The sequence below is a fragment of the Falco punctatus genome, assembly GCF_963210335.1.
Source record: "Falco punctatus genome assembly, chromosome: 1".
Classification (NCBI taxonomy): domain Eukaryota; kingdom Metazoa; phylum Chordata; class Aves; order Falconiformes; family Falconidae; genus Falco; species Falco punctatus.
In genome coordinates, this window is record NC_137580.1 from 118,491,334 (window position 1) to 118,504,488 (window position 13,155).

The window sequence follows — 13,155 nt, forward strand, 5'->3', positions numbered from 1 at the left end:
ACATAGTGAATTTCTACATGCTAGGTCTTTATTACATCGCAAGCCTGAAATTTATGGGTGATCCTGTTTTCATATAGCTGATGACACTAACAAAACGCCCTTTCTGGAAAAACGTAAAATTACACATTCAGAGGAAGGGGGTTTGTAAGATTGTTATGTTCCATTCCTCTCTCTTTGATAATTCTCTCTGCTTCTTGTTTCCACGCTTTCTTCACATGTTGCTATTTCTCCCAGCCCATGGGCATCTTCTCCATCCTGGAAGAGGAGTGCATGTTCCCCAAGGCAACTGACACCTCTTTCAAGAACAAGCTCTACGACCAGCATCTGGGCAAGTCCAACAACTTCCAGAAGCCCAAGCCTGCCAAAGGCAAGGCTGAGGCCCACTTCTCCCTGGTGCACTATGCTGGCACGGTGGACTACAACATCTCCGGCTGGCTGGAGAAGAACAAGGACCCCCTGAATGAAACTGTTGTGGGGCTGTACCAGAAATCCTCCCTGAAGACGCTGGCCTTACTCTTTGCCTCTGTTGGTGGAGGAGAAGCAGGTGGTTTCTTTGAAATCCTTTCTACTATAATTTACAGAAATAGAACCTTGTAATAATATTTCACAATAATATTTACATTTCAAAAATTGAAAACCCAAAACCTCACCTACTTTCTGGAACTCAGTCACTCAGACTTATAAAGGATATTACATTTCCCTAGATACCTTAATAGATTTGTAGGTTTTAAGGCAAGACAGCTGTATTACAACACTAACCCAGGCTTAGCTGACATACCAGATTTCTGTAATATGAGGCATTCCCAAATGCTGCAGGGAATACAATCAATGTATTAACATGCTACTAAATTTATATGTACAGGGAGACTGCATTTAGTGTACTCATTAGCCATTTCTTAAATTTCTTAAATATCTTACTATGCAAAAAGTTACGTTTTATTTCCTGTTTGCCTTTTCTTAATGTCAGCTTGAAGTCATTAGACTTCCATTCTGCTATCATCTGAAAAAATTATCTGCCTTTGTAGCTTTAAATACTATATGCATTTGCAGATTTTGAACATATTATTACATTTTCTACTTTTTTAAGACAAACACACAAAGCTCTTCAGATTCTAATCACATGCCTTTGTTGTTCATTTCTTTTTTTAAAAAAAAAATATTATTGTTTAGAGAGTAGTGGCGGTGGCAAGAAGGGCGCCAAGAAGAAGGGTTCTTCTTTCCAGACTGTCTCGGCTCTTTTCCGGGTACTGTAGAACAATCATTAAACATTTTACCACATTGTGAAAAAAATAAAGAAAATTCAGTTCAGAAAAGTATTAGATTGATCTAATATACAAGATCTTTAATTTCAGAAAGGATAAAGTCACACTATTCTTAATAAAGAAGGATTCTCATTGAATCCTTGGAATCGTTCTTTCAGAAAAGAGATACTGACCATGGTTTTATTGCAGTGGTTTTACTCTACCTAACATTGTGATTGTGTGTCTTTGCTCTTGCTCTTAAGGAAAATTTAAACAAGCTGATGAGCAATCTGCGAAGCACACATCCCCATTTTGTGCGATGCCTTATTCCTAACGAAACAAAAACACCTGGTAAGTTGTTAAAATTCAAAGATGTGATAAATCTTTTCTTCTCTGTGCAGTATAATGAAGTACCAATTCATTATGTCATTTGTTAGGTGCCATGGAGCATGAGCTGGTGCTGCATCAGCTGCGGTGTAACGGTGTGCTGGAAGGGATCAGAATTTGCAGGAAAGGGTTCCCCAGCAGAATAATCTATGCAGACTTTAAACAGAGGTCAGATTCTATGCCATCCACCCACCACCATATCCACCAATGCTGAATAATTTGCATTTCCTGTTTTAATTACTGTGTGAATTATGGAAGGGGTTCACTGTACCTGCCTTTAGGCATACAAAAGTCAATTGTCTGAGTCAGTCATCCAGTTTCTTTCTTTAGCTAACTAGAAAAACAAGCATTTTCAAACGGCAAGTATTTATTCCTATCCTTGATTCATATTCTGGTATGGGTTAATGCATTTTTTTATTAACTATCCAGAAATGAAGTTGCCTACCTTAGACTTAGTTAACTTCTGGGTATCAGAGTAAGATGACTTGCAGCCATCAGCATGGAAATGTGAATAAAGAAACTACAAGATATTCTAGACTAACTTGTTGGAAAAGAAAATAAAATTAAAAGATCTTGTTTCTTGTTCTGTATCAGCTTGAAAATATTCACATAATATGTGCTGCCACTATTTTTGATGAAGAATTTCTTTTCCTCTCCACATATTTTGTTATTGCACGTAAAGTTCTCGTTTGGAGATAAGGCATTAGATAATAGGGGATGTGAAATATACCAGCAGTTAGTCATGGATATCAGTACCCATTCTGTGTCAAGAATTTCTGGACTAAGTGTAAGGTTTTTCCTAAAAACATTTACCAATGAAAACTTGATTTCTAAACAATAGAACATAGTTCAGACATTCAATTCTCTTCCACTCTTGATGTCCCCTTCAGAGAGTCTTAACAATGACATCAGTTGGTACAGGTTTGATTGGGCTTTCAGGAATCTGACCCTCTTCATACTCTACTTCATTCCACAGATACAAGGTGCTTAATGCCAGTGCCATCCCAGAGGGACAGTTCATTGACAGCAAGAAGGCCTCTGAGAAACTCCTTGGATCTATCGATGTGGATCACACCCAGTACAAATTTGGTCACACCAAGGTACAAATGCTGCTTGACTGATGTACTGTGCTTGCAATACCCAACAGTTATGTACTCCAGCATTCTCTTTGTCAAGGTCTTCTTCAAAGCTGGGCTGCTGGGACTCCTGGAGGAGATGAGGGATGAGAAGCTGGCACAGCTCATCACCCGCACACAAGCCATGTGCAGGGGTTACCTGATGAGAGTGGAGTTCAAGAAAATGATGGAGAGGAGGTAGATGCTTACACTTATTTGGCTTGCTGGGCCAGTCCTCATGAGATAAGAACGACATGAACAAAACTGAAAATACGCTGCTTCTCACCAAATTTCATTTCTTTCTCATTAACTTGGTCTACTATATATGGGTGTATTTCAGAGTATACCCTGCCAGTAGATGAAGCAGTATAAAGCCCTGATACATGAAAAATTTATCACTTTTAACTTATAACACTCTTTGTACTAATTTTTTGCTGAATTCAGTAAGTGGCTATGTTACATGTATGCCCAGAAACCAGGTATCTAGTCTAAGCTAATTACTTTATGTCACCTTTATAATCAAAAGTGAGAAACATGTACTTCTAGCATAAGAGAACTATCTTCTTCCCTTGGATAATTTTCATGAAAAGGACCAAGTCAACTTCTGTAGGTGTTCCTTTTCTTTGCTTAAGAAAGTGAGTCAAACATCTGGACTTCAAAACAGTCCAAACAGGCTGACAATCTACATCACAGTAGGCAGTTTTTCTCAGATATATGTATTTTGTAATACATTAAATAATATATTTTAAAATGTTCATAAATATATAATTAATAATATAGAAATATTTTATGTACACACATATGTAGAACTATAAGATACTATATGTATAAATTCATGTTATACATATTGATATGTACAAATAAATATGTATGATAAATTTTAAAATATGTAACATAATATATTCTTATTACTTTTCAGGGAGTCCATCTTCTGCATCCAGTACAATGTTCGCGCATTCATGAACGTGAAGCACTGGCCCTGGATGAAGCTGTACTTCAAGATCAAGCCCTTGCTGAAGAGTGCAGAGTCTGAGAAGGAGATGGCCAACATGAAGGAAGAGTTTGAGAAAACCAAGGAAGAGCTTGCCAAGTCTGAGGCAAAGAGGAAGGAGCTGGAGGAGAAAATGGTGAAACTGGTGCAGGAGAAGAATGACCTGCAGCTCCAGGTGCAGGCGGTGAGTATTGCTAATATTTTTGGCTTGTAATGTCCTGTGTAAAATGATCCTAAATGTGTCAGTAACAGACAAGTTATCCCCAAAACGTATTTATTTTAAAAACATACAAATATTTTGTAAAATAGGAACCAAAACCACACAGCAAAGCTAGCAGAAAACTACAAATATTAATAATTTTGCAATTAATTATTTGCAGCTGATTCCTTGCACTTTAAAATCAGAAGCAAAGTCATCAATTTCCAGTTAGTAAATAGTACAATTTACAGTATGGCATTTTAAATCATACATGGAAACTGACAGTAGCAATTATCACGTCTTCATAAACACTATACATACTATATATTTTTCATGTCTTATCATCTAATCAATGAAGGTAGTCTGGAGGTACTATTAACACCTTTTATATGGAGAATCACAATGGATTCAGGTGGAGTAGGAGGGGTTGAGAGTGTCAGTCAGTTCTCTAGTATTTATGGTCCTTGGCTACTCAGGAAAAACACTGATGGAAGCAGAGTCCTTCCCTTTTTCTCTAGAAATAAAAAGATAGCAACAAAAATCCCCTTAAAACTGTTTTTATCAGCATGGATTAGGATTCATCTGACCCCATTCTGATGGGTCAGATGAGCTAGTAGCCTCGGGTTTTCTTCATTTTCAGCAATGAGAAATTCATCCTTTTAGAGTGTGATGTAGTTAATCCAAGATTATAAGGTTTTGTTGTTGAATGGACTGCATATTCATATCATGGCAGATACCTATATCTGCATTAGACAAACCCAATGTAGCTATCTTGCTGAGCTACAAAAAGTCCTCTGCCTGGATAGTGTCATTGCTCTTCACTAGAGCAAAGAGAAAAAAAATAAGCAGTATGTAGAAAATAAAGATTATTTCTTAGTAACATCCATTTTAGAATGCATGTGAATTCAGGTAATTGGTACTGTCCTTGTAAACGCCAGTCTCCCAAACTGTTGTTCTAGACCACAAAGGCCTTGAAACATGTTTAATTCAACTGCTGCCTTTGAAACAGTGATCTTAACAAAAAAATTTGCCAAAATAAAAATTAAATTCATACTCAGGAAATCTTTTTGGAAGAGTTGTAACACAATTTTCTCAGCTGAATGCTGCAGTTTTTAGCATTCAGGTTTTAAATACTAAAAATCTATGATAAAAATGTATGCTAACGAATCTGCCTACATGGTACTCTTCAGTAGAACTCTATGCCAGTTTCCAGTGCAGTCAAATGCAACAACAGTAAAATGATGAAAAGCTAAAGGGAGATACTGCCACGTCTGATTCCAGGCTCTACCTTCAAATTAATATTGGATTTGCATGAGTAGTTCAGGAGTTTTAAAAAAATGCTCAGAAGCTATATTTCTAGCGTGATAAAATATTCCTTTATTTTCTGGGCTGAAAGCAGTCCAAAAAAAACAGATATTCTTAAAATAATGAGTTTTACCTACAAAGGACATTGTAAGCTACTTTGAAAATAATAATTTCTTTATGATTATCAGTGACAAAAAACAATTCTTTGAAAATCACTTTATCTAAATGAGCCATTTTGTGTAGGAAGCTGATGGTTTGGCTGATGCTGAGGAAAGGTGTGACCAGCTCATCAAAACCAAAATCCAGCTGGAAGCCAAAATTAAAGAGCTGACAGAGAGAGCAGAAGAAGAAGAAGAAATGAATGCTGAGCTGACAGCCAAGAAGAGAAAACTGGAGGATGAATGTTCAGAGCTGAAGAAAGATATTGATGACCTGGAGTTAACGTTAGCCAAAGTGGAGAAAGAAAAACATGCCACCGAAAACAAGGTATGAGGCAGAACCTGTCACCCCTACTCCAGAAAAGAGCATGTGCTGTTACAGGACTTCTGCATCTACTTCCTTTATTTACACTTGCTCTCTTCTTCTCAAAGGTGAAAAACCTCACAGAGGAGATGGCGGCCCTGGACGAGACCATTGCCAAGCTGACTAAAGAGAAGAAAGCCCTCCAAGAGGCCCATCAGCAGACACTGGATGACCTGCAGGCAGAGGAGGACAAAGTCAATACACTGACCAAAGCTAAGACCAAGCTGGAGCAGCAAGTGGACGATGTAAGCACGGTTGTCCAGAAGAACAGGGCGGGTATAGATTATAGAACTGGCTGGTAGAGCGCTGATGGTTATCTTCTATTCAGCTGGAAGGGTCCCTGGAGCAAGAGAAGAAACTGCGCATGGACCTTGAGAGAGCAAAGAGGAAACTCGAAGGAGACCTGAAGCTGGCCCAGGACAGCATCATGGATTTGGAGAACGACAAGCAGCAGCTGGATGAGAAACTGAAGAAGTAAGCGTGGCTGTGGGGCACCAGACTGTGGGGCTGGTGCGCTTGGGGGGTTTTGCTCAGACGCTAACAGAGTTTGCTTTGCCCAAAGGAAAGACTTTGAAATCAGCCAGATCCAGAGCAAAATTGAGGATGAGCAAGCCCTGGGCATGCAGTTACAGAAGAAGATCAAGGAGCTGCAGGCAAGTGTCTGGCCCTTCCCCTCTCTCAGCCAGTCTCAGGTCGGGAAGGAGGAGGGCATGGGTGCGAAGGGTGCCTAATGTTCCCCAGGCTCGTATTGAGGAGCTGGAGGAGGAAATTGAGGCAGAGCGAACGTCTCGGGCAAAAGCCGAGAAGCATCGGGCTGACCTGTCGAGGGAGCTAGAGGAGATCAGCGAGCGCCTGGAAGAAGCCGGAGGGGCTACCGCCGCTCAGATTGAGATGAACAAGAAGCGTGAGGCAGAATTTCAGAAGATGCGTCGCGACCTGGAGGAGGCCACGCTGCAGCACGAAGCCACGGCTGCAGCCCTGCGCAAGAAGCACGCGGACAGCACCGCTGAGCTTGGGGAGCAGATCGACAACCTGCAGCGAGTGAAGCAGAAGCTGGAGAAGGAGAAGAGTGAGCTCAAGATGGAGATTGACGACTTGGCCAGTAACATGGAGTCTGTCTCCAAAGCCAAGGTACAGAAATATTTCCCTGTAGTAATTCAAACATAATGAAGTATTTATATTTGAACATAGAAATTGAAGTTAGTCATACTTTAATATAAATAGCTGCATTTTACAACTTGAATTTGAATTTATATGTTTCAGTACTGGTATACTATTATATTGTATCCTTTGGTGAGAGCTAAAACCTTTAGTTGAAGCACGTAGGCTAAGGAACTATGGGGTCATATTGCTTGGTTCAGAATATTATGATAATGAAAAGAAAGGCACAGACCTTACCAGTTTTTTAGTTTCTTCTAAAATAGAAATTACTCCTACCCTTCCCTTTCCTTTTATCCCTGTTTTCTTTCCCAGCCTTAAATACTGCAATGACATAATCACTAAGAGCCAAACAGAAATTTAAAATAATTTGTCATGTTACATCCCATCCTTTATATCTATTGAAAAAATGGACTGTACATTAAAAAATTATATAAATGCTGGGATTTAGGAAGCAAATTCCATAGAAGTATCTATTATTTAACCAAGACATTTTACTTTAATTCTAAATCAGTAGCTTCTTTTTTAGCCTTTTGTAAGACTTTACATTCTCAGTAATTACATGTTGAACCTTCAATCATCTTCCATTCTGTTCTTCATGCAAACAGGCAAATCTGGAGAAGATGTGTCGTTCGCTAGAAGATCAACTCAGTGAGATTAAGAACAAGGAGGAAGAACAACAGCGCACAATTAATGACATTAGTGCACAGAGAGCTCGGCTACAAACAGAATCTGGTAATTATTTTTTTTTTTTAAGACAACATTGTGTATGAGCTGGGGCTTTAAAAAAAAAAAAATAAATCCACCAGGTTCCCTAGGTCTTTTTGACCCTGGGTTGAACAATAGCCAGAAATGTGCTCTTTTAACAAAGGTGGGCAACTGAATCTGGAGCTGCATTAGGAGTAATGCAGGTTAACAGAGGGTGATCCCCTTGCTCAGCACACGTGAAGCCACGCCTGGAGCGCTGTGTCCAGTACTATGTTCCTCAGTGCCGGAGAGATACAGACATCCTGGAGCAGGACCAATAATGTGTTTAAGGGACCGGAACAACCAGTCACTGGAACAAACTCCCCAAGGGTGTGGTAGAGCTCAGTCACCGGAGGCTTTCAAGACACAGCTGAACAGGGTGCTAGACAATCTCATCTACTCTCCCCTTCCCATGAAAGGTTGGATCAGATGACCTTTCAATGTCCTTTCCAACATGGACTATTCTGTGATTCTGTGACTGGAGTTTCAAAGAATAATTCATCTATTTCATAACCTAGAGTTCATCCTGCTGATTCCCAGGAGACATTCAGGAGAGGACAATGATATTACTTGAGCACATACACCATATAGGACTCATTCTGTCAACTCGAGGTTTGAAGGGACCACTGCACTTAGTTCAAACATACAGTAAGACTAGTCAGCTATTAGAAAGTGGGCATGGTGTATCTCATTTCTTCTCTATAATATAAATATTTCAGCACGCTCAGAGATATGGATAGGTATCAGTGATTAGGATCCCATACAAGAAATAATATTTTTTACCTAGAATTATTTTCACATGCATTTAATTATCAAGGTTAATACTTTTAAATAAGTCATTAAAAGGTTCTTTTACTCATCTGAACTCTCCCAGGTGAATATTCACGCCAGGTGGAGGAGAAAGATGCTCTAATTTCACAGTTGTCAAGAGGCAAGCAAGCTTTCACCCAACAGATTGAGGAACTCAAGAGGCACCTAGAGGAAGAGATAAAGGTAAGAAGGCTTCATCATAAACATATGAAATCACAGAATCAACAAGATGAGAGAGAGAAAAAAACACTTAGGTAACTCAGTGCAGGTCTTATGTTAGCTTTGCTCCCCCAGCCTTGCAGCCTGTGCACTATTTTTTTTGCAGATTCCCAGGTCTTACTCTCTCACTCAGTAGCTTGCACTCCCTCCCACCAGAATAACCCAGTGTCTATCAACACTGCAGTCAGGCTTCCCAGGATATTTCCATTCATTGTTGCACCACGCTTTTTTTCTCCCAGGCCAAGAACGCGCTGGCCCACGCCTTGCAGTCTGCTCGCCACGACTGTGACCTGCTGCGGGAGCAATACGAGGAGGAGCAGGAAGCCAAGGGGGAGCTGCAGCGCGCCCTGTCCAAGGCCAACAGCGAAGTGGCCCAGTGGAGAACCAAATACGAGACGGACGCTATTCAGCGCACGGAGGAGCTGGAGGAGGCCAAGTACGTGGGAAGTGGGATGTCAAACGGCTGGAGAAGACTGAGGCTGTCAAGGGAAAGTGGAGTCTCTGGGCGTGGGTTACGACAGGGGTGGGACAAAGACAGGGATGTGTTGTCTTTGTGGTAGAGGGGTCAGAGGGAGAGACAGGAAAGTGTGCTGTGGAAAAAGTGCAAACTGGAAGGACAAACGTAGCCCTTAGGGCTAGAAATGCGAAAACAGTCTGAATACTCCTTAGGGGCTAGGACACAGAGTGACAGAACCTGTAGGCCGCATGCAGTCTTGGAACAGAAAAAACACTGTGAAAGGCACTGGGCTCAGAGCCCCCAGAAGTGGCCAGCTGCCCTCTCACAAAGTACAAAATGGGCTGCCCTCTGGTCTCTGACCTGGAGCTGTACTTATCTCCTCTCAGGAAGAAGCTGGCCCAGCGCCTGCAGGATGCAGAGGAACACGTTGAAGCCGTGAATGCCAAATGTGCCTCCCTGGAGAAGACAAAGCAGAGGCTGCAGAATGAAGTGGAGGACCTGATGATTGACGTGGAGCGATCAAATGCTGCCTGCGCAGCTCTGGATAAGAAGCAGAAGAACTTTGACAAGGTCTTGTGGGCTCCAGCCCTGGGGTTCCTGGGCAGAGCGTCCCCTCCCGATTGCCACATCCACGCTCACGTACCGTTTCCCTTCAGATCCTGGCAGAATGGAAGCAGAAGTATGAGGAAACGCAGGCTGAGCTGGAGGCCTCCCAGAAGGAGTCTCGCTCCCTCAGCACGGAGCTGTTTAAGATGAAGAATGCCTACGAGGAGTCCCTGGACCACCTGGAAACGCTGAAGCGTGAGAACAAGAACTTGCAGCGTAAGTCCCTGGCCCTCTGCTCCTGGCTGGCCTTTCCCACTGCCCACCACTACCCACCGCTCCACAGGGGTCTGTGCCTGCGTGTCTGCAAAGATGCCCGTCACCTTGGTGCGGCAGGGCCCTTCCCGTTCTGCTCCGTGCCTGACCGTGCCGTTGGCCTTTGCTCCCACAGAGGAGATTGGTGACCTCTCAGAGCAGATTGCAGAGGGAAGCAAGGCCATTCATGAGCTGGAGAAAGCCAAGAAGCAGATTGAGCAGGAGAAATCTGAACTCCAGGCCTCGCTGGAGGAAGCTGAGGTACACAGCATTACTTATGGCTCTCTTACATGTCTTGGATCTCTGTCTCGTTGTAAGCACTGCGGAGTCATTGCCAGGCACAGGAGGAAAAGAGTGTTTGTATAAAAGCGTGGCAATATTATCTAAACGTGGCATTCCTTTATCCTCAGGGCTTCGGGGTCAACATTTGTCTTCTGAAAAGTATTCCTATTCACTCTTTCTCAGGCCTCCCTTGAACATGAAGAGGGGAAGATCCTGCGCCTCCAGCTTGAGCTCAACCAGGTGAAGTCTGAGATTGACAGGAAGATAGCAGAGAAAGATGAGGAGATTGACCAGATGAAGAGGAACCACCTCAGAATTGTGGAGTCCATGCAGAGCACCCTGGACGCTGAGATCAGGAGCAGGAATGAGGCCCTGCGGCTGAAGAAGAAGATGGAGGGAGACCTGAATGAAATAGAGATCCAGCTAAGCCATGCCAACCGCGTGGCTGCAGAGGCACAAAAGAACCTGAGAAACACACAGGCGGTGCTCAAGGTCCGTTCAACAGAAGTTGCCAACAAAGATATTTATTAGGTGGTATTTTTGGTACCAAACAACTCTGAATCTGCTTATAATTTCTTTTCATGGCTCTACAGGATACCCAGCTGCACTTAGACGATGCTCTGAGGACACAGGAGGACCTGAAGGAGCAGGTGGCCATGGTGGAGCGCCGAGCAAACCTGCTGCAGGCTGAAATTGAGGAGCTACGGGCAGCACTAGAACAAACAGAGAGGTGTAGAAAGGTGGCTGAGCAGGAACTGATGGATGCAAGTGAGCGTGTGCAGCTCCTCCATACCCAGGTGAGATCATTTGGTGAGAAATGTACTCTTGGTAAGTAGGAGAACATCTATATGCTTTATTCCAGTTATAATTGGAAGCTTAACTTTGAAGATGAGATTTACCTTTTCTGTAAATCATCATCATAATAATAAGAGATGTTTGCTGAAAAAGTGTGTATTCTGACTGTGTTCCCAGGTTACATTCAATGAAACCCATGCTTCTACCTTCTTTGTATCCTAACATAATCTCCAGAGGAACATTTAGTCACACACATCAGATTTTATTCACATATGCCAAATGATCTGCCAACTGAGCAATCAAGGACTGAAACTCTGAGACTACAGGCATCCATTCCTTGCTCAGTTGAAATGCAGCATTAGGGAATCATATTCCTTCAAAAATGTGCTTGCTTGTCTAGCAAGAAAGTGGGGATGAACTCCTGGTCTGGTGCAACCTATGTTAAGCAGACTTTGACATGAGCTACATGTCATTACAGGAATCCAGCAGTCAAGTACCAAAAGCTATGGAAAGTGTCTGGTTTCAAATGCTGAAAAGTTTCTAGAATGAATCCTTCCAATCTACATTACAAATATTGCTCTTTTCACTTCTTGAGAGTAGATTATTCTTCCCTAATTCTGTTGAAGAGAAGGCATTTCACTGACTCCCTCACTCTATTTTTACTACTTTTCTCTGCTAGTCTTGGTGGGTGGCATGGCACAGATTATATTTCTAAGTACTCTTTTCAAAATACTGAAATTAATTATTAGAGAAAACCAAAAAGCATTGTTCCCCAGCTATAAGAAATTTTACAGAAAAAAAATGTGGTATCATTTTTTCATATAATTATGTCTAAAATGATTCAAAATCCTGCAATGTTCTGGATTTGAACAGAACACCAGCTTGATCAACACCAAGAAGAAGCTGGAGACAGACATTGCCCAAATCCAGAGTGAAATGGAGGATACGATCCAGGAAGCCCGCAATGCTGAAGAGAAGGCCAAGAAGGCCATCACAGATGTGAGTTGGGGGCTCCCTTCTGTGCCCATGGTGGGCGTATTTTCCCTCACATGGTCTCCAGCCCCACAATGGCTTTGACTCTTTGCTCTCATCAGGCAGCCATGATGGCAGAAGAGCTGAAGAAGGAGCAGGACACCAGCGCCCACCTGGAGAGGATGAAGAAGAACCTGGACCAGACAGTGAAGGACCTGCAGCACCGTCTGGATGAGGCTGAGCAGCTGGCTCTGAAGGGAGGCAAGAAGCAAATCCAGAAGCTGGAGGCCAGAGTGCGTGGGGCTTTTCTTTGTGCATGAGTGAGCACGCCACGTTAGCAGCCAGCAGGGAAGCTCCAAAGATGGGCTTCTCGTTGCAGGTGCGGGAGCTGGAAGGGGAGGTTGATGCTGAGCAGAAGCGCAGCGCTGAAGCCGTGAAGGGCATGCGCAAGTACGAGAGGAGGGTGAAGGAGCTGACCTACCAGGTAAGGCAGGAGGCCTCCTTGGCCTCACACACCCTTCTTGCAGGAAGCCAAGATGTAGGCCTTAGGGTTTTCTTTCTGTCCTGAGTCACACAGTTAAAAAGCAGAAGACTGAGAATATCAGAAGAAATTATCTTTCTGGTTATGTTAGGAAGATCCAGCTTATCAGCTCTGTCTCTACTGGACAGCAATGGTCTATAAGGAATGTTTCTCACTGTTTCATGTAGAGGGCATTTAAAGAGGAGGGGCAAAGAAGTGCTTCTCTTTTTTGTCCTTCTCTTTAGTCTGAAGAAGACAGGAAGAACGTTCTCAGGCTGCAGGATCTGGTGGACAAGCTGCAGATGAAAGTGAAATCCTACAAGAGACAAGCTGAGGAGGCTGTAAGTAGTGCTGTTTGCAGTTCAGTCTCCATACAGGTGGAGGTGGAATTCTGTGAGTGTGTTTTTCCCCAGGTAGCTCTGTTTGAACACTTAACTTTTCAGCCTGTTTTTTCACTGTGCACTCAGAAATGAACAGCTGTTCTGTCTGAACAGCTCAGGGGTCTAAAGGGGTATAGAATACACTTTCTCTGAACATTACTTGTGCCACTGGGTACAGCAGAGAAGTTCTGCTCTAC

At 42.6% G+C, this 13,155-nt stretch overlaps 1 protein-coding gene across 1 annotated transcript in view; it reads left to right on the forward strand.

Annotated features, from left to right (window-relative positions):
* LOC308069407 (myosin-1B) overlaps positions 1–13,155 on the forward strand; it is a 28,792-nt gene that overhangs the window by 6,510 nt on the left and 9,127 nt on the right. Inside the window, exons 14-37 of the mRNA XM_080401691.1 lie at positions 235–544; positions 1,171–1,244; positions 1,505–1,592; positions 1,679–1,796; positions 2,605–2,728; positions 2,805–2,941; positions 3,663–3,918; positions 5,482–5,724; positions 5,829–6,005; positions 6,089–6,234; positions 6,323–6,413; positions 6,502–6,891; positions 7,527–7,653; positions 8,540–8,658; positions 8,934–9,130; positions 9,538–9,721; positions 9,808–9,973; positions 10,146–10,270; positions 10,475–10,783; positions 10,885–11,088; positions 11,960–12,085; positions 12,181–12,351; positions 12,438–12,542; positions 12,824–12,919. Of these exons, the coding sequence (XP_080257817.1) occupies positions 235–544; positions 1,171–1,244; positions 1,505–1,592; positions 1,679–1,796; positions 2,605–2,728; positions 2,805–2,941; positions 3,663–3,918; positions 5,482–5,724; positions 5,829–6,005; positions 6,089–6,234; positions 6,323–6,413; positions 6,502–6,891; positions 7,527–7,653; positions 8,540–8,658; positions 8,934–9,130; positions 9,538–9,721; positions 9,808–9,973; positions 10,146–10,270; positions 10,475–10,783; positions 10,885–11,088; positions 11,960–12,085; positions 12,181–12,351; positions 12,438–12,542; positions 12,824–12,919 (4,083 nt within the window). The remainder of the gene's footprint in view (positions 1–234; positions 545–1,170; positions 1,245–1,504; positions 1,593–1,678; positions 1,797–2,604; positions 2,729–2,804; positions 2,942–3,662; positions 3,919–5,481; positions 5,725–5,828; positions 6,006–6,088; positions 6,235–6,322; positions 6,414–6,501; positions 6,892–7,526; positions 7,654–8,539; positions 8,659–8,933; positions 9,131–9,537; positions 9,722–9,807; positions 9,974–10,145; positions 10,271–10,474; positions 10,784–10,884; positions 11,089–11,959; positions 12,086–12,180; positions 12,352–12,437; positions 12,543–12,823; positions 12,920–13,155) is intronic.